The sequence below is a fragment of the Colletotrichum scovillei genome (assembly GCF_011075155.1).
Source record: "Colletotrichum scovillei strain TJNH1 chromosome Unknown Contig00005, whole genome shotgun sequence".
Classification (NCBI taxonomy): Eukaryota; Fungi; Ascomycota; class Sordariomycetes; order Glomerellales; family Glomerellaceae; genus Colletotrichum; species Colletotrichum scovillei.
In genome coordinates, this window is record NW_023336263.1 from 2,641,492 (window position 1) to 2,665,716 (window position 24,225).

Consider the following 24,225-nt stretch of genomic DNA (forward strand, 5'->3'; position numbering starts at 1 on the left):
CTGTTGAGACGGACCTCGACCCCTTGAGTTCGACTCCTTGCTGGGCCCTTTTTTGCATCTTTTTTGGCACCTCTTTCTCTCGCTTCGTGATCGGAAATCATGTCACCCTAACTTGCTTGTAACAACGCTGCTGGCTCTTTGCTTGAGAACCTGCCTGCAACCAGAAAAGATGGACACTGCCTGAAGGGTAACATTGAGGAGAATTAGATGAAACTTTCGGACCCGGGCAAGTGCTGGCGGAGTACACCGACATACCGACTCCATCGAAGATAGCTAGAATTCCTCTACTAATTCGGAACCGTCTCTTACCTACTTCCACAACATTTAAACAAAGTATGTGCAATTAAGCCAAGATCGGTAGTGGCCGTAGGTAATTGTAATTTGAAACGACGAGATTAGACTTCCTGACGACATTTTAATTTGAGTCGATCATTGAGTCGTGACGTAACTTTCCTGAACGTGGTTTATTCATCCCACCGGCAGATGGAGATGAACCCCAAGAGTATTGGGTAAGCAGAGAGATTGATTGGCGCTAGGCTTCACGTTCGGTACGAGCCGCGTCTTGGCTGGCAGTTGAGACTGGAGACAAACTGACTTGCGACATCGAGACCGGTGGGATGAGCACCGTCCTCCGACCAACATTTGTCCGAACGCCCGTCAAAAGGCCTTTTGATTGGTTTGAACTGGGAGGATGCCGTTCGGATTGTGTTCAGTCGGTGCGGACGCGGGCCGGCTTGAACATGTATTCGTCCGAAAACTACGGATCGCGGACTCGCGGAGGTTCAACGTCCGGATGGCTGGTGCGTCCCACCGAATTGTCGTCAGTCCGAGAGTCCGTCATGATGATGGGTATATGTCGTCGAGCCACATTGGGATTGAAGCTCTCAGATCTGTCTGCACACCAATGCACCAATCAAGCGCCAGACAATAAATCAATTCTTACACGACCATTATGGAGACTATTGCCTTTTCCAACGAATCGCTCATCAACGCGGCCACGGACCGCCAAGAAGTCGGCCAAACCCCTTGGTACTATGTGCTCGGAACATGTGTACCAGTTGCCATTCTCGTCCTGTTCTGGATGAGAGACCATGGCACCAAGCTCCCGTATCTCAATCCCAAAGGACGGTTCGAGTGGTCCTCGGACAGGGTTGTTCGGGAGTTCGTATTCAATTCCTACCGAATGCTGTATTCATCTGCAAAGGACTTTCTCGGCAAGCCTTTCCGTGTGCTGTGTGATGTTGGAGATGTCATCATTCTGCCACCTGATGTTGGCCAGGAGATTCGGAACGACAAGCGCTTTAGCTTCGTTCAAGGCCTATTTGAGGTGCGTCTTCCACGGGGGAATAACAGGGGACTCGACTGCTCGACGAGCAAGACTTTACTAACATGCATGACGAAGGACTTCCAAGGACAATACGCAGGCTTCGAGGCTTACAAGGAAGCTTGCCACCCTTCCGAACGTATTCAGAATGTGGTCAAGCTGAGGCTGACCAAGACCCTTGGTACGTCTAGCAGCGATCTTGTAGCCACCTATGCGCCTTGATTAATGCTAACCTTGAACAATCTTTTCCAGGCAAGATTTCGGGTATTCTTTCGCAGGAAGTTGAAGAAAGCCTACAGGACACGCTAGGTGACTCGACTGGTAAACTTAATCCCACAACGTCAACATCTTGGACTTTAACTCAGGGCTGATGAATGGTGCAGAATGGCATGACACGGTGGCCAAACATGAAATCCTCAAGATTGTGTCCCGGATGTCATCCCGGATCTTTGTCGGGAAACGGCTAGGACGCAACGAGAAATGGCTGAGCACCATCGTAGGCTATGTTGAGCTCAGCGTTCACGCGATGCAGAACCTTCGCTTCTGGCCCAAGTTCCTTCGAGGCATCGTGGTGTACTTCCTCCCCGGACCCACGAAGCTGCGCGCGTACATCAGAGACGCCGAAACTCAAGTCTTTGCGGAGATCAAGCACCGTCAACAGGAAGGCGATTCCGTCGAGGAGTACAACGATGCCATCGAGTGGTTCAAGGAGATGGCGAAGGGGCAAAAGTTTAATCCAGCGGTCGCGCAGTTGATCCTGGCTGGCGTGGCAATTCATACCACGGCGGACCTAGTTACCCAGACGCTCTACGATATTCTTCAGCACCCTGAGCTTATCCAACCTCTCCGAGAAGAAGCCATTCAAGTTATTGGCGAAGGAGGGTGGAAGAAGACGTCGCTCTACAACATGAAGCTCATGGACAGTGTTCTCAAGGAGAGTCAGCGACTGAAGCCTAATCAGATCGGTAAGTTCTTTCGATATTCCACCTGCACGACTTGCAGACCCAACATGAGTGAACCGTTGCTCACATATGTCATAAGTGGGAATGGCCCGTCGCGCCACAGCAGACGTCCAGCTCTCCGACGGAACCCTCATCAGCCGCGGCAGCGCGACCGTCGTCTCAGCCGAGCGCATGTGGGATGACAAAATCTACGAGAACTCCCACGTCTTCGACGGCTATCGATTCTACCGCGAGCGCGGGGGGCCCAATGACGCGGTCAGCCAGTTTGTCAGCACCAGCGTGAACCACATGGGTTTCGGTCACGGCATGCATTCCTGCCCGGGCCGCTTCTTCGCGGGAAATGAGGCCAAGGTGCTGCTTGCTCATATGCTTCTGAAGTACGACATTAAATTCGTCGAGGGCCAGAAGCCGAAGTTTGCAGAGTTTGGGTTCACGCGCGAATCGGACTCTGATGTCAAGGTCTCGGTTCGTCGACGCAAGGAGGAGATTGATCTCTCCGTTCGGGTTGAGGAGGAATAGACTCCTAAGGAGGCTTATTTCATCGAGGCTTTGACTTCAATTTGATTTTCGACAAAGGTCTTTTCAACACTTGAGGAATAGAATGGGGCAGGGCACTTATATTGAGGACATCGGTAGTTTCTTTTGCAAGGATTAGAATAGACGGGTTGAACATCTAGGGCGTTGCACTTTATCTCCATTCAAAGTGAAGTTCGCTTTACAATTTCTCTCCTGTCACAAAAGCTCTGTTCAACACTACCATACAAAGGCCGAAGGCGACTTATGTTTTCCACCCATAATCTAAGGTGATGAGTAGACGTAACCGTAAGCCTTCTTCGCATCATCAACTTGCTTCTTGACCTCAGCTTCACTCTCAACAAGGTCCTTTTCTTCCTTCAGTCTCTGCTCCATGCTAGCCACGGACATGTACGGAGAGCTGGGGATCTGGATACCTCGCTGAACAGCAGGTCTCTCATAGCATCTGTCCAACCAAGCCTTGACGTTTGGGAACTGGTAGATATCCACGCCTGCCATGGGAGCGCCTTGCACCCACCCAATCATTGAGATATCAGCGATGCTGTAGCGTCCGCGATCCGGACCGACGACAAAGTCCCGCTTATCGAGGTGCGTGTTCAGCACGCCAAACAGTCTCTCCGTCTCACCGACGTAGCGCTGGGTGGGGTAGGGGATTCTCTCCTTGGAAAACCTCACAAAGTGGTTCGCTTGACCTTGCCTGGTGGAAGCATTAGTCTCTCCCCTCAACGTCATGAGACGGTTACACTCACATGGGTCCCAGTCCACCGTGTTGCCAGCCAATCCAAGACTCGGCTCGGGTGTAGTCATTGTCTGAGAGGGCGAATGAGAACTTGTGCTCAGTGTCGTACTTGCGCGTCAGATAGCTGAGAATGGCGCTGCCCTCAAAGACAGCAAGCTGCTCGTTGTCATGGTCAACGATGACAGGGATGCGGCCGTTGGGGTTGAGTGACGTGAACCATGGCTCCTTCTGGATGTTTTGCATGATATTGATGCTTTGGACCACGAAAGGGAGCCCGTAAGCCTCCTTCAGTTCCTCCAGGATGATGCTAGCCTTGTAGCCATTCGGTGTGCCTGAATACAGTCGTTTAGCAAGAGTTCATAACTCAAAGTTCATTAACTTAAATAGCTTACCGAATGTCAAGAGCTCAATGCCCTTCTTGGCGATGAGACCAGTGGGACGTGCTGCAGCCATTGTGATGGGATGGGATGAGATAGGAGTAGGGTAAACAATGGTTTTAGATGGAAACTATTGGGACTATGATGTCAAGTGTATACGATCAAAGCTAAGATAACGCGGGATGTTGCAATTGCACATATATATGTTGCAAGATGCTGTAGTTATTCGTGTAGGTGGAATGTGAAGCGGATTGCTAATACAGTTCAAGCTGACAAATGCTTCTCCACTGTGTTCCATGACGACAAGGACGACTCTCTGGAGTTTAGCGCTTTTTCGGTTCTGGAAAAGTCGCGACTCAGGCCGCTTACCACGCGACGAGAGCCTAGTCCCGCGCGCCAGCTTACAACAGGCAGCTTGTCCGACACGGAGGAGTTGAGAGCTTTCTCGTGTATTGTGACAATTGACAAAGCTTGAAGTTGAGGCTTGCACAACATACTTGTCCCGAATACTTTCGTGCGACCGTTTGAGAAACCCATACTACTCGAGGTTAGATGCTTTGAAATCCGATGCCTGGATGTACTAGACTTGAAGATCATTGGGCATTCGATAGGCAGACTCAGTGATGCATGGATGTAGGTCAGCGAAGACGTCGTAACACGACACCTCGGCGTAGAGCCTGTGATCTTCAATCTCACCGTGACTCACCGAGACAAATTGAATTGTTCAGATGTCCTGTGCGATTGTGCGGCCATTTGTCAGTCCTTGACTTTCTGACATCAATACGGAGGAAACTTATCTCGGCTCATTGGTCTTACTTTTCGAAGTGCAGGCATCCGGAATACCTAGCACCCGAAGGCAGCCTGCGCAGTTCAATTGACGATTCTAGAAACCGACTTCGGTGACTAGTTTGCACTTCATGTAATCTCCCACAACGTCATGAAATCATTAAGCAGCAGCTCCGTTTCCACCCTGCCTAGCAACGCAGTACAGATCAATGTTGAGGGCATGGCGGTGCAGTCGCCGTTGTGACCTGAGCAGCACTGCTACCCCACAGTCCAGATGAGTGTGTCCAAGGCAGGTTACCCGCGCTGTCACGCAGAGCCTCAGTCAAGCTTCGAATGATGAAATAACTCGAGACTTCGATTTCTTCCTGGAAAACGACCTCTACCTGCCCCCCACGTGCCCCTCTGTCCTGAGCTTGAGATGTTGGGGACATGACCCGGAGCTCTGGAGTATCTGTGGATTGTTGGGGGTCACCTTAGTCATTCCCCAGAACTCACAGCTCCAGATTCTGAGAGAGGCAAAAAATCCCGACGAGAGCCATGACCCCACAAGCAGCTAATGCTCTAGCAGGGAAAGCTCCATGTCAGGCAAGGGTTATTTCACCAATGCTTTGGAAGTATGACGTTAAATAAAGCTCCAACACGAACGCTGAAGCAACGAAGCTTCCTTCTGGTTGGGACCGATCCAGTCTGACGGGTCACGGTTCGACGGTAGTTCATCCGCCCTCGAGTGAATTGGGTAACTTGCAGCGGTTCACGAGACCGCCGGGCGGATACCGAGCATGCACCGAGTGACGCGATCCATCGTGGGCCCGAGATCGGACCGTCACTCGGTCGAGTAAATAAAGCTCCGAGTCCCGTCCTCTCGCGCTGATAAGGTTTCCAATTGCTTGATCTTTGACGACGATAGCTTCTCTCCTGAACCTGGGCCTCTACTACCAAGCAACACCAGGCAGACGTAGCAATCGAGGCAAGATGACGCTTATCAAAGAGCCAATCACGGAGCCGGTGAACATCGCCGACGTCCATAAGATCGCGCAACAGAAGCTCGCCAAGCCAGTATGGGATTACTACGTGACCGGCGCCGATGACGAGTACACACTCGCGCGGAATCATGAAGCCTACAACGAGTGAGGCGCATCCCCCACAATCTCCGTGGCTGATTAGCATTCTGACCATTGATTGTCGTGCAGCATCCTCCTCCGACCTCAAATGCTTCGCAACGTGAGCGACATTGATACCTCAACCACAATCTTCGGCAAACGTTACGATATCCCGATCGCGATCGCACCGAGCGCCTATCAGAAACTAGTCGGCGGGGAGGGCGAGCTCGACGTTGCTCGCGCCGCGTTCAACCTCGGAACCAACCTCACACTATCAAGCAACGCCACGACTTCTCTCGAGGATGTCTCAGCAGCAATCCCTCAGCGCGGCCCAGATTACCCCCGTCCTTGGTTCCAGCTCTACTTCCTCGGCAGCCGAGATCTCACGGCGAAGCTCATCAAGAGAGCCGAGAACGCGGGGTACGAGGCCTTGGTCCTGACAGTCGACACTGTTATCTTGGGCAACCGCCTGCAAGAACGGAGAACCCCTCTGGAGCTCCCTCCAGGAATTGCTATGGCCAATGTTGAGTCGCGCAAGTCCGGAGCCATTTCCACAGCCGGTCTGCTCTTGCGCGCTAAGACGATGGCGGAGCACAAGAAGATCCAAGAAGAGAACCACGACCATCTCGTCGACGCCAGCTTGGAGTGGAACGAGGTTATTCCTTGGCTGAAGTCGCAAACCAAGATGAAGATCATTTTGAAGGGAATTTTGACTGCGGAAGATGCGCAAAGATCAGTAGAGGCTGGCGTAGACGCCATCGTTGTGTCAAACCACGGTGGGCGCCAACTTGACGGTGTGCCGTCGACAATTGAGGCGTTACCTGAGATCACGGACGTTGTGAGAGGCAGGATCCCAGTCATTGTCGACGGCGGTATCACAAGGGGAACCGATGTGTTCAAGGCCCTCGCCCTCGGCGCCGATCTGGTTCTCATCGGCAGAACTGCACTGTGGGGATTGGCTTGGGATGGCCAGAAGGGAGTCGAGGGAGTTCTCAACATCCTCGAGAGAGAGTTGACAAGAGCTATGGCACTGATGGGAACCGCAAAGCTCAAGGACATCTCAAGAGGTCTGCTTGGACGGGCCAGGCAGAACGGGTTCGGTGTTGCGAAGCTATAGATATGGGTGTTTCATCCTTTCATGGAGTAGTCATGACCCAGGCAAGATAATCTTAGATTGGATTTTGTTTGCTTTCTAGCCAAGCCTCAACGTATTAGACGATAGATCAATGCCAATTTCATTCATTCTGACCGAACGCCCTTCGAGAATGATTGATTAATCATCGTTCTGTGTCACCAATATCGACTTCGCCTCAATAGATGCTTTCAAACTCCCTGCACTTTAATACCACAAAGAGCTGAGTATGCGTGGTAAAACGCAAGTTTCCATATGGGCCTCTCGTTGATAACGAAATGGCTAAAGCGCAAGTTCTATCGTCTTTGGAGGCGGCCTGACCATAAACTTAGGGACCATAATCCTCCGAAAGGCAGGGGCAAGGGGCATTACTCTAAAACTAGCCTCCCATTGATGGATAGAGGAGCTTTTACTCATGAGTCTGGTCCAGGCCCCGAAGCGGAGGCCAAATCCAGCCGAATCAAGTAATTTAATTCTACAACTATCGTGGACAAAGGCAACAAGCAGTGTCAGAAGTTGCAGATGCGTAGAAATTTCGTGACACTGAATACCAAACTGATAGGACAGGCTGTTCGCTCTTGAAGGCTTCATCGCAAGTGGGATCTTTCCGAATTTCCTTTTTCCACCCGTAGAGTGGATTTATAGAAGTTACCTGAGTAATATTTAACTCTACAGCTCAAATCTTTGCTCGTCTACAAGAGCATTCCAAGGGTATCTCTATTGAGAGCACTCGCGATGTGCGAGTTCGTATCTTCGAATTCCAAATCAAGCCGCTGTAAGCTCTCAACACTCTTAATTCTACTCCTCGCAAGCACCTCTGCAGTACTCGGCACCTGGGGGAGGCGGGCATCGCGCACCATCGGGCACGACACCACTCGCGCCGCCTGAGACACCCTCTCCATTGAAGTAACACTTTCCAATATCATTCTGGCAAGGGTTGCCCTCACCAGGGCAGCAGTATCCGTACGCGTTGATGTCAAAATTGTAGCAAGCGACAGGGTCGACCTTTGGCTCCGCCGATGGTGTAGCCGATGGCGCAGGGGCTGCGGTGCTTGTCACCAGCATAGTGGTCACTTCCACGGTCTCCAAGATAGACGTAGTCGACACAACAGGAGCACCCTCCCAGTCTACGAGAGGAATGCCTGCAATAAGGGGCTTGAAGGCTGTCTGGTTCATGCCAGACCAATCCTCGCAGACGTTCTCGACGGCTGGCTTGTAGGTCTTCTCTGCAGGCTTACTACAGGGCGCAGAACTGCTGACGGGCTTTGAGCTCGTTGTCGGGGACTGGGTTTGGCGAGGGGTGTTGGTGGGCTCATCTGGTCCTGATTGTTGGGGGTCCTTCGAGGGGTCGCTGACGGTCTGTCCTTCGGGCACGGGGACAATGACGCCTCCGAACGAGGCAAGACCACCACCAGGTCCGCCGAAGGCGACGGCTCCGGCGGGGATGACGACTGCGACAGTGCCTGATACTGTGATGACTTCGGGATCTGTGCTGCGAGAAGGTGTCGGAGTCGCAACTCTCGAGGGGGCTAAATCAGACCGTTTTGGTTAGCAATGTGAAACCAGTGGGAAATATGTCGTCCTCGAAGGAATAGCTTACGCTTGCTGGTTGAAGTAATGATGGTGGGCGGCAAGGGAGTACGAGATAAAGAAGGTGGCGCCGACGAAGTGGTCGAGTTGTCAAACCGAACTTGGCGCTTCTGGCGCACCAAAGTAGAGGAGGCAGGCGATGCCGGGCAAGCGGGCTGTTCCTCCGCGTCAGGGAATGCCATCGAATCGAGTGCAAAGATGGCATAGTTCTGCGCATTCTTCACCTTCTCTGCTGCTGACAAGCGGGAGCAGCTATGCATTATCAAAGTCAACAGATTGATCTCGTAAGTGAGTCGTTTCGAGTCCGGAAATGGCTTACCATGTGGCAGAGTAGCAGTCCTCAGACCTATCATCAAGGAATCCGAAGAACGGGTTCTTGAGATCATCCGCACGCTCTCCCGCACCCGTGGCAATGAGCATATGCTGGGTCTCATGGACCAAGACGAAGCCCTTCGACATGTCGCCAATGGCACTTTCAGCCTGCCATTGCTTCACCATTCCCTGGTTGGTAGGCCGGGTCTTATCGAAGAAGGTCTCGCATAGAAGTAGTAAAGTGGTCCCAAAGACTGCGGCCTCGGTATCTGTCGCACTCTGTACACCCGCAACCATTTGACCGTCTGCACAGGGTCCATTGTTTCCGGAACAGCCGAAGACAAGACTCTTGTCTGTCACAGTATTGGGGGGAAACAAAGGCTCAGGGGAAAATCGGAAAGCTGTTTCGACACTCGGGGGCTTGAGGGAGTCAATTACAGGACGGTAGTGCTTTTCAATGAGGTTGGAAGCTGAAGGACCTCCACTTTCTATGCAGTAAGGGCGAAGTAAGCGCTTTGAAATCTTGAAAGAGACGACAGGTGTGTTGGCTTACCAGGTCCGAACCACGAGAAGTACGCTGGGGTCCTCGCGACATTGGACTTTCCAAGAGCAGTAAGAGCTGCATTTGCGAGTTCATGTGCCTCGACAACGCCCTGATCTATATCTAAGATTTGCTGAGGGCTACATGACCATTGCCCCTTAATGATGACGGCTTCACCATCGAAAAGATCGCGCTTGCTAATGCTTTGATGCGATGCATGTGATGTAACCACTGGTAACGACGCTAGCAAAGAGCCAGAAAGCAGTAATGAACGTAAGTTGAATGACATGTTGTAATGAGTGGACAGAACAAATAATGAGTGACGGAGGAGCTGGTCGGCCTGGCGCAGATTCAACATGCGTCGGTAGAAGCGGAAAACATGCTGCACATTTATGGACTGCTACAGCCGGTAAGACCGGCGCATTCTCGAAGCCATCGTCTGTCAGAAAAGATCTAATTAATTATGATGCAGAATCAAGACCAGCTCGCAATTTACTCACTACGCATAGCGCCTCTTTGCCAAGCAGCTCTTAGAAGACCACATTGCTATCAATAGTACCTAGCCAAGCAGCGGGCCACACGTGCAGACACGGGACCACATGAAACGCCCACATATTGCCACCCTTGGATTAGACACGATGACACGAGCTATAAGCCCCCGGTCACAACCTATAAGCATTCGATCGCTTAGATAAGGCATATTGAAAGTTTTGAGTACTTCGCCCCAGACAGTCTAGAACCAGCCTCAGTGATGGCATGTTGTGGTCCACAATGTCGCGAAGACAACTTCATCCCGTCTATGTCAATCAGTTCATCCGTTCTGTGCAAACAAGCTCAAGGCTACCGTTAAGGAGAGTACCACTTCGAATCCTTCGGGGGATGACAAGTTTCTCATGCAAGACTGGATCGTCCCTCCTACCCGCACGCCTCACGGACTTTGTGTATAGGCATGTTCCTGGCGTTCGCGATATGTCCAACAGCGTCGCAGAATATACCGCCTGGGAACCCGGGAATTCTGAATCTCACTGGAGACCAAACATGAATCTCCGTAAGGCTGTCAATCTCACAGAGCCCGGTTCTTCTACGCAACAGGGATGAGCTGATTTGGGCGATGGTGTAGAGTTTGACGGCTGCGCGCGGCTACGACGTGACGCGCAGCTGCGGCATGAACGGAGAAGTCTAGTGCGTGAGTCCTTAGTGGTGGTGTGGGCCAAGCCACTGTTTTAACAAACTTCAATCTACGGATAAGGTGCCCAGAACGTCTGGTTGGCAACCATGCTGAAATTGGCAACGAACAAAGTTGTCAACTGCCATCATAGGCTTTCTCAGTAGGTAGTCAAAGGCTACGGTGCCGGGTGCCGACTCGTTTTCGCCAAAGAAAACCGGGCGCAACCATTACACGGAGCTGTTGATCCACCCCGTCGGAGTTTCGGAGGGTTGCATTGCAGCTCTAGATGTCTTAAGGAAGAGAACAAAACCTAAAAGTGCCAATCCTAGTTGAAAGACAGCCCAACAGTCTATTTGTTGCTAGGGCTTGGTGCCGCCGAGCCGTCAATTAACACAACATCTTGGCAAGTTCGTGCCTGGTAGCCTTCGTGACGAAAGACATGACTCTTCGCCCTAGTAAAGAGAAGTGCGAACATCGGCTGTGCAATAGATACCAGTATGATGGGCGCCGACATAAAATCGCACCCCGGATTGCCAGGATTACGATCACAAGTAGGGCTGACTCCCTCGTCATTCATCCCAAAGCTGGGCAATCGATCAACGTTTTTGGGACGAAGAGCGAACTAGTCTACTTATGATCACTCTTGCCAACCGTGCGTAAGAAAGGCAGCGCATAGCCTCATCCGACCAGTACGCCTTCGGGCTTCGAGGGATCAAGTGAAACAGACTCGATGGCTTGGCATCATGACATAAAAGGTTTTCTGCCCAAGGTATTAGGAGTGGAAAAGAGCTCACGTCTCTCAACTCTTTTCGGTTTTCTTTTCCAGAGTGGAAGCTGATGGGCAATAGTTCCGTCCGATGAGCGGAGTTTCGAGTACTATTAGTACCGCACCAGCACCAGCATGTTGACTCACGATTCCGCGATGAAGAAGTACTAGTGTGTATAACGTGTGGCATGGAGTGGGTATAGTAATCGTGTTGGAAGCTTTGTTGTTGAGCCTCTCATTAATTGCCTCGGCTCAACTCTGTCAAACGAGTAGGGAAGACTGGCGTTGGAGATATGGAGGGCCAGGCCGTTTTATTAGACTTCACGATTACTACTAACATCTGATCTCATAGACGCGGAGGGTCTTATACTAATAGGAATACCTGAACTTCCTGTTCTCAAAGTCCGTCAAGTCCATGAGAACCTCATCAGATACATCCTCCGCATTTTGTCCACTGGCCTCCGCCTCCGCGTCTCTCTGTTTGTTCCTCTTAATTAACAACAGTCGAATGGCGATAGCCAACACGACTTGACCGGCAGTGCAACCCATGATAACTTTACAGCCAGTGCCGTAGATGGGCGCTTCCGAAGCGAGGAAAGCTTGCGGGCCTATGATATTTCCCACGCAATACGCTAGAAAGACGAAGGCTGTTGAGGTCACACGCTTGGTGTAACCCGCGACGTTCGCAGCCGGCATTTGGAGCGCAACTACAAGAGCACCGACGAAGGAGGGACTCTGTAAACCTTGTTAGAAGCAACATTCGAGAAGGGAAGGAACACCACTTACAATGTAGTATGCCATCAACAGCCCGTTTTTGTTGCCGCGGTCCAGTTTCAAGAACAGGGAAACAGCAATGAGTGTCGGCAAAACCCACGTCATCATGACAATGGTCCGGAAGTTTTTGAATTTTGAAGCGCAAAAGGGACCAGTGAAAATAAAAAAGGCAACCCAGGCTCCATACGGAATCCCGTAGGCAGTCGTCAAGAGGGCATCCTTTGTAAAACCCTTGACAATGAGTTTGCCAAAGTTGGCGATGCCGCCGTTGACAATCTCGTTGAGAAGGGTGTAAAAGAACAGAAGCCACACTTGAATGTCCTTGAATGCTTCCTTAATTTGAGCTGGCTTGATCTTTCGGCTAAAGACACCAGTCTTGTTGCTCTGGCTGCGAGCAATAAGCAGGGCCTTCTCTTCCACGGTGAATCGTTTGGCGGTCATGATGTTGTTTGGCAAGTAGAAGAACAGGACGATGCCCCACACGATGGTAAGACCACCGCATATAATGAAGATGATCCTCCAAACATCCCATCCGTCTGCCTGACCGACACCGTAGAACAGAATACCGCCGATCATGGAGCCGAATCCGTTGAAGCAGTAGAAAGATCCAGCGCGTACCGGCGCCTCCGCTCTGGTGTACCACATGCTGACGATCATCATGAAGCAGGGTGTAATGACGGCTTCGAAAGCACCTAGAAGGAAGCGGCAGACGGCGAGTCCAGCGAAGCTATGGCATGCAGCGGTGCAGGTGAGAACTGTTCCCCAGCAAAGGACGAAGATGCTGACAATGGTGCCGGTGGGGAAGTGCTGAGCAAGGTAACTTGCTGGCCATTCGGCTAGAAGGTAGGCAAAGTAGAAGATACTGGCCAGCCATGAATACTGGCTTTGAGAAGTATTGGTTGTTTCGAAGAGGTCGAAAACTGCGCCGTAACTCAGGGCTTGCTTGTCGATATACTGCAGAAGGTACGTTCCCATGAGAAGGGGCAACAATGTGAGATCGATCTAAAAATGGCACATGCGTTAGAATTCGCAATATGAAGACAGGGGATGATGCTGGAGTCCTCCAGAGGAACGAGACCGGAAAACTTACCCGGCGGACAAGCTTTTTCTGGGCCTGTTCATCTTCCATGAGCTCTCGCAGATGCGCATGAGAAAGACCATTTTGCTGTAAGAAGATTTCGGCTTCATCGAGAAGTTCAACCTGACCGGCCTTGAGGTCTTCGCCGATACTGCCCGGCCGAGAGGGTTGCTTCTCCGCAATCTCCAGGTCCTTGGACCTGGGCTGCTCTGCGTTGACGGAAGCCTCAACCGCCATTGTGGAGTCCGGGGAAGTGGGCGAGCGGGTCGTCGCTATTGTGTTCAAGCACGCGATGGACGATGTGGGCACAACTAGTTTACAAGAATTACATGTAGCAAACGCAAGTTGCTATAATGAAGTGAGGCTTTACAACGTCAAGCGAAATTGTTGAGTCGCAAGCTCGGACAATTGCGAGATGTCGGGACTTTCCCGGATCGGCAAACTCCAAGGTCGGGAGTCTCCTTTATTCATTGTCATTATCAGAGGTAAAAGGTTTCCGGCATTGGCTTTGTCGACTCCTCAACCAACCCCAAGACCAAGTCCCCAACTCGTTAAGAGACTAACCGATAGCGACTGTTCGAACGTATCTCTGGGCGGCGGCCTGCTCCCGACAACATAGGCTACAGATAAGATGTCAGGCGATATTATCTGCCCAAGTCAGCGTCATATCCTAGCAGTCCTCACTAGCAAGACCCAGTTGCTGATAAGGGTCCTGGGTCAGAAGGAAATTCCCCGCGTTGGAATGGGGGCATGATGAAGGAGTGGAGTCGCCGTGGACACTGTGCAGCCATTGCCATTGTCGGAAAACCAATGAAGACCGGAGAGCAGATTTGGGTGCCGAAGCGGTTGAATCGACGGTTGAAGAGTGAGTGGAGACATTTCGGTGAACCTCCGCCTTATCAGCTTGCGCGTTGACTAACAACTTATCTTCGTTAGCGTGAGTTGGTCGGGATTTAGCCATGATAGTGGTTGTGGACCTTTCCGCGGGGAAATATCAAAGACACAACTCCCACTCAACTTCCCCGAGTGCGGTCTGCCGATGAACGGACTTTGCAAACCACGACTGAACGCCAGACACGAGCAGTAAGCACGCAACCATGTCCACGGTCACAGATCAGCCTACGCCCCGGCCTTACCGGTCCCATTTGCGCCCAGCCTGTTTGCAGTGCAGGCGGCGCAAGTCAAGATGCCAGCAGCAAGAGGGAATCACGTCGTCAACCTGTCAAATGTGCCACGTCTATGGCACGGACTGCGAATTCCCACCGTCTCCTCGCAGTGCAGGTCGAGCACCGCTCAACCCCGGAAAAGTCCAGAAATCCTATCGCACCCCTCAGTCAAACACGCCATGTCGACGGGAGCCTCTGGCATCAGCCAAGGTCCATGTCTCTGTACCTCAGAGCCAGGGTGGTGGCATAGGGGCATCGTGTTCTCCACCGACAAGCACGACGTCCAGCTCGGGCCCCAAAGTTGTGCTTGATCCGCACAACACCCATTTGATGCTGGCACTGGACAGTCCTGAAGACGAAGACAACTCGCACATCATTGGTCCAGCTGTTACAAATGACACCCAGGTGTTGGCTGACTATCTTAGTTCTGAGCCAAGCATCCACGAACGGATGATCCGTGTGGTGAAGCCTAGGCCAGGAGCTCAGGTGGGCCAGATGCCCCGTCCAACAATGGCCGGGGGTCTTCGGAAGCCAGTCATCTTTACAGCAGTCCGAAAGCGTCCGTATGGTCTGTCACCGAGGCAGACGGCACCGTTGCAAAAATATCAGATTGTCGAAAAGATGCTGGAGCCGTGGACTTCGAAACTCATAGATCTGTAAGTTCTGGCGGTGTTCCTAATGTGCCCTCCACCTCCGGGTCATTGCCATGTCAATGGTGAAGCCGTGCTAGCAGAAGCGGACGTGGGTGTTGAGAGTCGTTGCTGACCTGACCCGCGCAGTTACTTCCAAAAGGTCAACATATGTTTTCCGCTTCTGGACGAGGTTTCATTCAAGCACCAGTTCAACACAGCCAGAGACAGAATATCGCCGGCGCTCTTGTCCGTGCTTTACGCCCACTCCATGATCTTTTGGAAAACCAGCCCGGAATTGCCCTCACAGTATTGTCCGGACTCTCGATTTATCTGGAACCAAGCCACAGAAACCTTATTTTCTGAACTCCATATTTCGCCTGGAATATCCACCATTATCGCCATTATCCTCAATGTGGGAGGCAGGCCAACTACCTCCATGATCATGAACGAGATCCAGCTCGGCGCCGCTGTATCACTAGCCCAGTCATTAGGGCTCAACAGAGACCCTGTGGATTGGAACATCTCCATGCCGGAGAAGTGTCTACGAATGAAGATATGGTGGGCACTCGTTGTTCATGACAAATGGTGAGTTTGCCGCCGATAACAACCTAGAACACAACTAACCTAAGGTACAGGCTGAGCCTAGCCTATGGAACGCCACCTCAAATCAAGCGCTATCAGTACGACGTGCCGGATCCCTCATTGGAGTATCTCACCGGGAAAGATGCAAGCGAAGCCCAAATTGCGGCCGCTTCGGTCTTTATCGGCCTGGTCACTTTGACCGGGGTTCTCGATAAGTATCTGGAGCATGTCTACGACCTCAACCAGGGTCGAGACCAAGATAGCAGCCAGACGTCTCTTGACTTGGAGCTGAGCCTCGGTCAGTGGGAAGACTCCCTTAGCGACGATGTCAGGCGAATCATTACTCGCGGAAACAACCTACATATCCCCGGCGCGGCGAACCTGAGACTAGCTTATCTCTCAACTGTGTTACTCCGCAGGAGGATCGAGCTCGATATCGAGAAGCAGGAAGACGCAGTTCCCGGTGACGCACTAACCAACCGATACATCCAAGTTCGCCGCGCCGCGGAAGAGATTGTTCTCCTCGTGCAGGAACTGGAAGAGATCCATTTGAGCGACTTCTGGCTGCCGGTCAGTGCCTTTGCATTCACGTCAGCAATGACATTTCTCTTGCGATGCGCTCTGGAAACCGAGAATACCGCCGGTGGCTTGGCCCAGAGTGCATCCTTGAAGTTGGCAAAGAACCTGATTGACTCATTGCAATCTCACCAACAAAACTCGGGATGGGATTTGGGTGATCTCTGCTTAGCTCAGTACGGCGAGGTTGTTGAGCGTTTGCAAACTGCCGACAGCCCTTCGGCGACGGTTCCAGAGTTCCAGCAACTGATGATGTCGTCGGACGTTCCCATGATTGATGAGCTATTTCCTAATCTATGGGATATGTTTTAATGTGGTTCATGAGCGACTTGGCGGTTCCATGTATGATATTAGATGATAGGCCTACGACTAATGACCGAGCTATTTCCTTCATTTCATGCTTGGTACTCACTCAATTTTTGGAGACTGCAACTGAAACGAAGCATACCTCACCGACGCTGAAAAGACTCGAGCTGAGTATCAGACCATTTGACCTAGTCTTCGAAGTTTTCCGTCTGCTTCCACCAAAAGCTGCACTCTTTCTCCGCCCACTTGTAGTCCAAAAACTCAGCCGAAGTCCCCAGACCGGATCCACCAGCACGCTCATCGTTGCCCTCACCGAAGATCATTGTCTTTCCTCCCTCTCTGCCTTCCTGACCTGAGAAGGGTAGCCACTTAGGGCGACCATCAAACTTGCCCTTGATCCTGTTCGGGTCGCCATGAACAATGAAGGATGTTGCGTACGCGTGCATGAAACCGGCAATCTCATCTTGCTTCGGTGAAATGGACCTGACCTCGGCACTGTAGGTCTGATAACGCATCTGGTCGCCGTGATTGGCGCCGTATAGTGCCGTCTTATTCAAGGCCCAGTGGTAGAGGTACACTGGAGGGTCACTTGATGACTTGCTTCCCCAGATCGCCGTCTGACGAACGGGACAAGTGTACGCATAGTGACCGTACGCAGCCTCGGCGCGCTTGTACTGTGATCCAATATCAAGAGGTCGAGTCTCAACGTATTCCGAGTCAGGGTTCTTCGAAGGATCTGAGTAGAGTTTGTTCAAATCTGCTACACCCTTGTCCGAAAGTTGGGGCAAGAGTGTGCGGAAGAAACTGTCAAAGTCTTCAGAGGTTGATGCCATCTTGGGAACGTACATTGCTCCTTCGTTGTGAGCAGATCCTGTGAAGATGGGGACTTTGTTCCATTTTCCTGACTTCCATGCGTCGATTGGTCGCCTTGAAATTATGTCTCCGTCTAGTACCGGTTGCCAAGCCCATCGCACAGAAGGATTAGATTGCTCATATATCTTCTGGCCAGATTCGATGATTGTGGAGGATGGCAGTGCTCGAAGACAGGGTAGTATCTCGTGCTCGGGTCTGTTACCGCAGCCGGTGAGTTCAAGGAACTCTTCGAAATGAGCTTCATTCAGCTTAGACTCAGGCGGATGCACAACTCGCGCAGTGTGGCCTCCCGAGTCCATGATGGCTTTATGGAAGAGAGTCTTCTTCTGGTTGACATCCATGATGAGATGCCCGATCTAAGTGATGTCAGCAACGGCCAACTTGGAAGGTAGGTATGCCAAACATACTCCATGCGCCGCGGCGGATAACCCCATGATAGTCACATCATCAGGATCACCACCAAAAGCCGCGATATTCTTTTGAACCCATTCCAAAGCCACATACATGTCTTTGAGCCCGAGGTTAAGCAAACCCTCTTTCTTTGTCAGTGCACTGTTCATCCCACCGGCAACGCCAATTCGATATTGCATCGACACGCCGATCCAGGGTTCCTCAGACCACGCCAGCATAGACGGGGTATTATGCATCCGTGCAGCACCACGGTTGAAGGCCCCGCCAGGAATCATCACAGCAACGGGCAGCTTTTTGGCAGCGGCCGTGTGCCCCTTGGGTCGATACACATTGATCGTCAGACAGTCTTCGCTTTCCCAGTCAGGGCCGAGCCATTCGTCGTCTGTGAACGGAACAAGCTGCTTTCCTGGGCATCTACATGTTCGTAAGCAGTTGAACTTCTCGAAGGATTGGGTTCAGAATCACCTTGGACCAAGCTCAAACGCTTCCAGTGTTCCATTCCCAGACGGCACCGGAACTGCATGCCTGAATCTCAATTGTCCGACTGGGGGAAGTGCATACGGGATTCCCATGAAGCCCTCCAGTGGTTCTGGGAACGTGCCGTCGGTCACAAGTCTGCCCACAATAGTCCCTTGATTAATCGTGACCGAGGCTATGGAGCTGTACTTCGATTTAGTCGACTGACTAGCTCCATTCTGCCCTGTCCAAAGATAGGCGCAAATCCCAGCAACGGCTAGCGGTAGACCCAAGGTCAATCGCCAGTTGGGACCCTGGTTTGTCGTCTTCGACATCTCAAAAATCTGACAAGAACTATGAGTCGTTCAAGTTCTTACACCAGATGTTTCAACTCACATGTATCAGATCCAACAGACGTCTACACAAGAATGGAATGACTTATTATCTGCCTCAACGGATACGGAAGTACGGCCTGATAGTTTGATGTCAGCCGCCAAGGGGCACGGTGCTGCCGTCACTCGAGAAGGTGCCGGCGGGATAAGCTGGGGAACCTCGCCGCGGGAAACTCCCGGGATCCCGAGTCGAGACGTGCCACCGGCCCCACCCAAAGAAAGATGAATTCAACGTGGCCTAGATGAACGTGCTCGGGGAACGGATGCCGACCTGCTTTGCAGAGAAATGCTGCCGCTTCCGAGCGTCGAGTTAAGCTTAACATCAAATCCGCCGATCTGCGGAATGAATGAAATGCACGTTCAAAGCGAACGGCCGTGTCTCCCAAGTTAAACAGACACATCAATGACAATGACTCATTTTGTGCTCTTCAAGACTCACCTAGATTTTATATAGACGTGCGGGTTATTGATGTCACTTTTGCTCTCTTCAAGTTGATCCGATTCTCTCAAGGGGTACTTCAAAATTTGATTCAGTTGCACTCATGTAGCTAGAAATAGGCGGTCAAAAAAATCACTTTAGAAACATCCAAATCCCGCAGCCAAAACCATATCCTTTCCCATCGCGACGGCAGACTAGTTGCAAATGATCTCCCCGTTGCCACTCTGCGATGGCCAGCCGGGGCACTCAACACAAGCCCCATCAGCATTGGGGTTGAATTTGCGGCACTGGCGGACAAAGTCATCACCATCAATGCACTTTTCTCCTGATGCGCATTGCAACTAAGATTCATGTCAGTACGTGTTTCCGACTCTTGAGACGATTTGACGTGACTTACGTATGAGCCACGCCACCTGACTCTGTCTGTAGCAGCCCAGGTAAGTGCCTGATGGGGCTGATAGACGATGGGTGCTACCAGCTGTCAGTATGTCGCCGAAGTATCAAGTTGAGGATAAGAGAAAACTCACCCCAAGTGAATGGGTTGCTGCAAGGGTCTTCAGCTACTTTCTTGGTAGTCTCAAAGTCAAGCTCCTTGTCTCTGCCATATTGGCAAGCACAGTAAGAGTGCAGATCAGCGACTGTTCTGTACCGTATTGAAGTTAGCCATGGGCAAATTAGTGTTGGTATGGCTAAGTACTAACACAGACGCAAGGAACAAAAGCCCAAGTGACTTAAGAAGCATTTTAAAAAGAGTGAGAAAGATCGTTGGTTAAAGAGTGAAGTGAGACAAAAGCTCGATAGATGGTAAAGACAGCGATAAGGTGGTAGTGGATAGGTGGTGTGGCCCAGAAGACCGAGTACTTACACGGAGGACATGATTTATATACATCTTGTTCTACTCGTTTTCAACTAGCAAGTCTGACAGAGAGCATATCCCGCCGTGATGCTGCCGAATCCGTCGGAGTTCTCATCGCAAGTCTGAGCTCGGCATCGACCGATCATTCTCCAAAAGTAAATTAGATGAACGGAAAGCATGAAATATTGAGACCGAAAACTCTTCTCCTGATCGGATGATTCGAGATGGACGAACTTATTCGAAGCACAGTCAACCTTATGGTTCGTGACCTATAGTAAGTGATTTGCACTAGCCGCAACCTACCTAGACTTATGGACCCCAAAAGCGCAGGGATCACTGCATTCGTGGTCCTCGAACACAGCCCAGTCTCGAATGGCCCAATTCGTAAAGGTTCGCGAACTTTAAGTTCATCTTCGCCCTCTCAGTTTCGGCCAGATCGGGCAAATTGGCGTTGACTGGTAATGACTGTCAAATCAGCGTACATGTAGGCATGGTTGTACCTTGCGCTAATCTAAGGGTCCGTTCCTTATAGGGCTCAATTATGAGATGTCTTTCCTCTAAGCATGAAGCCAGACAGAATCGTTCACATTACTACGTGCTGTAAGTGTTGAAATGCTCTCATATTGATCGGTAGTCTTCCAGTGGCTCTGGGAGATAGGATCCTGGAACGGCTACTTGTTGCTGTTGGGCGAGGCACTTTGTCCCGAAATTCAGCATCCATGAAAACTAACCTCGGATGCAGGCTGGTACCACTGGGAAATAAGCCTGATGCCAAGTATTGCACACAAAGCCAAGTCGTTAAGCACTCTATGTGTTCATCTCATTCTTCTATAGACTTTTTTTTCTCTCTCCAGTACCTTTTGATGAGCGAACATCAGCTAGCAGGGGGTGTTGGCGGGTACAATCTCAAGCAAACTTCTGCGCCGCCTCGTTTCGGATGGTGAAAGCTTTGACACCTCCAATACGAAGTTCAATGTCAGCTAACTCTCGCGATCCTGACTCGGAATACATGAAAAACTCTACAGTCTACACATTTGGTAGAAGTTCGCCTGAATTCCGAGCCATCCGTGACTAGTTAGTTCAAACCAGTTCATCTAATATGCTTCTTTTCATACGCCGATTACCGACCTGGGCAGGTTCCGGACGTGGGCAGTAATTATAGAAGACGCGAGAGGGGCGAGTTGACATATGCTTATACTCCCTTTTGGCAAAAGGGGAATATAAGTTGTATGCCTCCTCCGAGACTTGCCAATCTGTACCAACGCCACCATCACACTCCTTTCGTTGTTGAACAAAACCACTACTTTCATTTTCAAACTATCAAACGGTCATTTCTCAAAATGCGTCTCTCCTCTTTCGTTATGTGGGCCTTGGCCTCTACCGCCTCAGCCATCGCCATCAGAGAGCCCAGTCCCGTTGTTGTGGACCGGGAGGTTTCCTCTCCTGGTGCTTCGGAATTGTACAACGAGCTCAAGAACTTGGCCGTTCGTGACATCGAGGACACTTTCAAGCGTGAAGCATCCACTGACTTGGCGTAAGTAATTGTCTACACTTCACACTCCGAACTTTTCTGACCTTAGCTCCTAGCCTCATTCCGGACCACCCCTCCGCTTTGGCAGCCCGTCAAGGCAGCTGGTTCAACTTTGGCGTCTTCAACTGCAGAAGAGCCAATCCCATCTCTGTCACGGCATATGTCGTGGCTGCCAAGGTCGCCTGGGACCAAGCCACAGGCCTGTGCAAGGTCTGGCTCTCGAACAAAGATTTCAAGTACGACATCACTGTCCGCCTCTCCAACAACAACGATCCCAACACCCGCCAAGAGGTCACCGTCCGTGCCGCGACTTGCAACTCAGAGTACTCTGTCTCTTTCTTGAGGGACGGAAGTGGGTTCAAGCTTGAGGTTGGAGGACAATCCAAGCCGGCGCCTTCCCCTCCCGGAACCCGTCGTTCCCTTCCTGCCAATACCTCTGAGAACCCCTTCCACAAGAGAAGGCTTATGATCGGAGCTTGAGCGTCAGAGAGGTTGGATTTTAGACAAGGAGGCATTTTCAGCGAGCGGTGCAAGGTGGCGAATGCCGTTTTGACTAGGTTGGTTGCACCGATGAAACATTCGGAAGGCAAGTCAAGCTCGAAAATTGTTGGCTGAATGTCTCTAAACCTCTGCTTGGCTAAGGTGGGGAAGATATTCAACCCCGGTTCGAAGTATCCAAAGTTTGGTTCAGGGTTCTTTCTGGGTATCTGGTTAGTTCATGAAGTTATCGGGAGAAGTACTGAACGGAGGAAGAGATGTTCAAGGACTTGTGAGGTTTCAAAGATGTCGTATGCTTTATCAATTCACCATGATTCAATGTACGAGGTCAAACCAAATGGCGATGTTGAAGAACTTTCAGCCTTCTCGAAAACGTCTGCAATCTTTGGGACGTCTCAACTTGGTTGTTGTTATTCGTTGATTTTGACAACGCCAAGCTGATCTTACTCGTTTATTTGAAATGGACCCTGCGAAGGGGCCACCGTGCATGCCCTTACCAAAACGCTGACTGAACATCGACCATAATGAACACATCAGTGAAAATGGCTCTCACTTTGTGTTATAGATATTTGCTACAAATTATCTTCATAATGTAATGTCGAGTCCTCTTGAAAGTATGAGCTTTTCGTAAGCTGCAACTGGAGGTGTGAACCGTGTGGGGCAGATGCGAGCCAACAGCAAACTACATCACGAAGGTAGTACAGCTCAACGAGTCCCAAAGCCGCATCGATTTCTGTTTTGTCAGACAGTAATTGGTGGAGTACAGCGCGGAGTTTCCTTTGTTCCCTCGCATGCTAGCAGTCTGCAGCTATTCAGTCAAATCAAGGCAGCACATCCACCGGTGTAGTCCCATCAACCTCGTATCGCACAAGTCCCCTGAATGCGATACCGAAGATTATTGCTACCTCGCCACAATTTTCCGGTAATACACAGAGGCATGTAAGAAAGCGTACATAATTAGCGTGAGGGGTACCTGCACCCATTAATAACAGTAAACATTGCACGCGGCTCCCACTCGACCACTCCAATGACGAATACCACCTCTTTATGGGTGTGGCGGAAAGCGGGCCGTGAACAGGGCCTTGCTTGCATTTGCCCACAGGTGCCTTGCAGCCTGTGGTGGGGGATAGCACGGCAGCATGGCCTTATTCTGGGGAAAGGCCGGTCTACAAATTAGGTGCTGCACCATCAGGTCAAACCGTGCCATCCTAGTGCCTGTAATGGTAAACGACGTGCCTATCCTTCGTATTTTAGACTACTCGCCTGACGATTACGACCGTATGAATGGAAGGTTACATAGCGCGTCTTTGTTCGCATTGTCCATAGCGTACGGATCCCCTAAGGCACCTCAACTTTAGGTGGGCAATTGGCGCCATGCGGCTATGACGATCATTCTCAAGTGTATAAATGCTAGAAATAACCACGTCCTTTAGAAGATGGGAGTATAGTATCAATCAACACGCCCTAGCTTCTCACACTTTTCTCGAACGTTCTGATTAAGTCCCAATATTCACTTGTACATACCTTCACCCACGATGCTCTTCAACGCCGCCTCCATCCTCGCCTTTGCGGCCTTGGCCTCGACCGCCGCCGTCCGCCGGGCTGATTACGGTTTCTGGGATTTCTCTGGATCCGTTTCCTTCCCCGCTAGCGGATACCTCTCCTACGGCGTCGACGCAACGTATACAAACAGCCAGCTCGCTGCGCCGATTGAGGTGACTTGCAGCTATCTCTACAACCCACAGACAAAGACCGAGACCGCGTCATGCTCTGACCCAAGCTTCACCTATGATTTCGGTGGCGTCCGTAAGTCACAACCTCAAGTTGCATTGCTTGTAGATGGCGGAAAGAATCTTTTGCTGAAAAGTGTGTTCCTAGGCATGGCCAACACCATCTCGACTGTGACTTTGACACAGACTGTTGAGCTGGATGGAAGCCCAGTCACCGTGACTGGCGCGCAAGAATTTGACTGGGATTTCAGCAGTGGTTCAGGGCGTTCAGGGATTGCCAAAGGACCCATTGCGGCTCAGACTGCTACCGCTTGAGGCTTATAGCAAGCGCAATGCGCATGTCGAAACAATGGAGACGTGAAGGGGAGACAAGCCTGAAAGTCCATGTACATATCATAAGCGACCTGGATATCTAATTGATCAACTAGGGCTATGACACGACCCATAGATTTCAATTCATCGTGTCTATTTATGACGGGATATTCATTGGTCCAATTTCAACTCTGTCAAGTCATGGTAGAATGTCATCATCTGATCTCTAGATCTACAGTCATGTGCCTCGTGGTTAAGTTAGAGCCTCACTGGTCCCGACGA

The 24,225-nt window shown here is 51.0% G+C and overlaps 9 protein-coding genes across 9 annotated transcripts; 5 read left to right on the forward strand and 4 right to left on the reverse strand.

Moving 5' to 3' along the window:
• Nucleotides 1–952: 952 nt before the first annotated feature.
• On the forward strand, nucleotides 953–2,805 carry HER10_EVM0001423 (cytochrome p450 monooxygenase; the record flags this gene model as incomplete). Its single annotated transcript, XM_035471171.1, has 5 exons — nucleotides 953–1,327; nucleotides 1,403–1,505; nucleotides 1,577–1,645; nucleotides 1,708–2,289; nucleotides 2,366–2,805. The coding sequence occupies 5 exons, from the start codon at nucleotides 953–955 to the stop codon at nucleotides 2,803–2,805; spliced, it is 1,569 nt and encodes a 522-aa protein (XP_035333724.1).
• A 159-nt stretch (nucleotides 2,806–2,964) lies between these two features.
• Nucleotides 2,965–4,149, reverse strand: HER10_EVM0012665 (uncharacterized protein). Its single transcript, XM_035482055.1, has 3 exons — nucleotides 3,952–4,149; nucleotides 3,570–3,891; nucleotides 2,965–3,517 (listed from the first exon to the last, which is right to left on the reverse strand). Exons 1-3 carry the CDS (start codon nucleotides 4,010–4,012, stop codon nucleotides 3,085–3,087), a joined length of 816 nt encoding a protein of 271 aa, XP_035334494.1. The 5' UTR covers nucleotides 4,013–4,149; the 3' UTR covers nucleotides 2,965–3,084.
• A 1,211-nt stretch (nucleotides 4,150–5,360) lies between these two features.
• On the forward strand, nucleotides 5,361–7,069 carry HER10_EVM0006100 (FMN-dependent dehydrogenase). Its single transcript, XM_035475695.1, has 2 exons — nucleotides 5,361–5,849; nucleotides 5,913–7,069. Exons 1-2 carry the CDS (start codon nucleotides 5,695–5,697, stop codon nucleotides 6,937–6,939), a joined length of 1,182 nt encoding a protein of 393 aa, XP_035334029.1. The 5' UTR covers nucleotides 5,361–5,694; the 3' UTR covers nucleotides 6,940–7,069.
• A 593-nt stretch (nucleotides 7,070–7,662) lies between these two features.
• On the reverse strand, nucleotides 7,663–9,893 carry HER10_EVM0010882 (uncharacterized protein). Its single transcript, XM_035480327.1, has 4 exons — nucleotides 9,410–9,893; nucleotides 8,864–9,344; nucleotides 8,555–8,796; nucleotides 7,663–8,483 (listed from the first exon to the last, which is right to left on the reverse strand). Exons 1-4 carry the CDS (start codon nucleotides 9,753–9,755, stop codon nucleotides 7,753–7,755), a joined length of 1,800 nt encoding a protein of 599 aa, XP_035334376.1. The 5' UTR covers nucleotides 9,756–9,893; the 3' UTR covers nucleotides 7,663–7,752.
• A 1,807-nt stretch (nucleotides 9,894–11,700) lies between these two features.
• Nucleotides 11,701–13,688, reverse strand: HER10_EVM0001084 (allantoate permease; the record flags this gene model as incomplete). The annotated part of the gene is made up of 3 exons (XM_035470844.1): nucleotides 13,196–13,688; nucleotides 12,118–13,107; nucleotides 11,701–12,066 (listed from the first exon to the last, which is right to left on the reverse strand). The coding sequence occupies exons 1-3, from the start codon at nucleotides 13,418–13,420 to the stop codon at nucleotides 11,701–11,703; spliced, it is 1,581 nt and encodes a 526-aa protein (XP_035333695.1). The 5' UTR covers nucleotides 13,421–13,688.
• A 512-nt stretch (nucleotides 13,689–14,200) lies between these two features.
• Nucleotides 14,201–16,451, forward strand: HER10_EVM0005377 (fungal specific transcription factor domain-containing protein; the record flags this gene model as incomplete). The annotated part of the gene is made up of 3 exons (XM_035474998.1): nucleotides 14,201–15,005; nucleotides 15,129–15,566; nucleotides 15,617–16,451. The coding sequence occupies exons 1-3, from the start codon at nucleotides 14,281–14,283 to the stop codon at nucleotides 16,449–16,451; spliced, it is 1,998 nt and encodes a 665-aa protein (XP_035333980.1). The 5' UTR covers nucleotides 14,201–14,280.
• Nucleotides 16,452–16,633: 182 nt separating this feature from the next.
• HER10_EVM0013115 (carboxylesterase) lies at nucleotides 16,634–18,520 on the reverse strand (the record flags this gene model as incomplete). Its single annotated transcript, XM_035482482.1, has 3 exons — nucleotides 16,634–17,674; nucleotides 17,726–18,143; nucleotides 18,195–18,520. 3 exons carry the CDS (start codon nucleotides 18,518–18,520, stop codon nucleotides 16,634–16,636), a joined length of 1,785 nt encoding a protein of 594 aa, XP_035334520.1.
• A 2,692-nt stretch (nucleotides 18,521–21,212) lies between these two features.
• HER10_EVM0012274 (uncharacterized protein) lies at nucleotides 21,213–21,883 on the forward strand (the record flags this gene model as incomplete). Its single annotated transcript, XM_035481672.1, has 2 exons — nucleotides 21,213–21,406; nucleotides 21,460–21,883. 2 exons carry the CDS (start codon nucleotides 21,213–21,215, stop codon nucleotides 21,881–21,883), a joined length of 618 nt encoding a protein of 205 aa, XP_035334471.1.
• A 1,481-nt stretch (nucleotides 21,884–23,364) lies between these two features.
• Nucleotides 23,365–23,946, forward strand: HER10_EVM0012346 (uncharacterized protein; the record flags this gene model as incomplete). The annotated part of the gene is made up of 2 exons (XM_035481743.1): nucleotides 23,365–23,707; nucleotides 23,780–23,946. The coding sequence occupies exons 1-2, from the start codon at nucleotides 23,437–23,439 to the stop codon at nucleotides 23,944–23,946; spliced, it is 438 nt and encodes a 145-aa protein (XP_035334479.1). The 5' UTR covers nucleotides 23,365–23,436.
• Nucleotides 23,947–24,225: the final 279 nt, after the last annotated feature.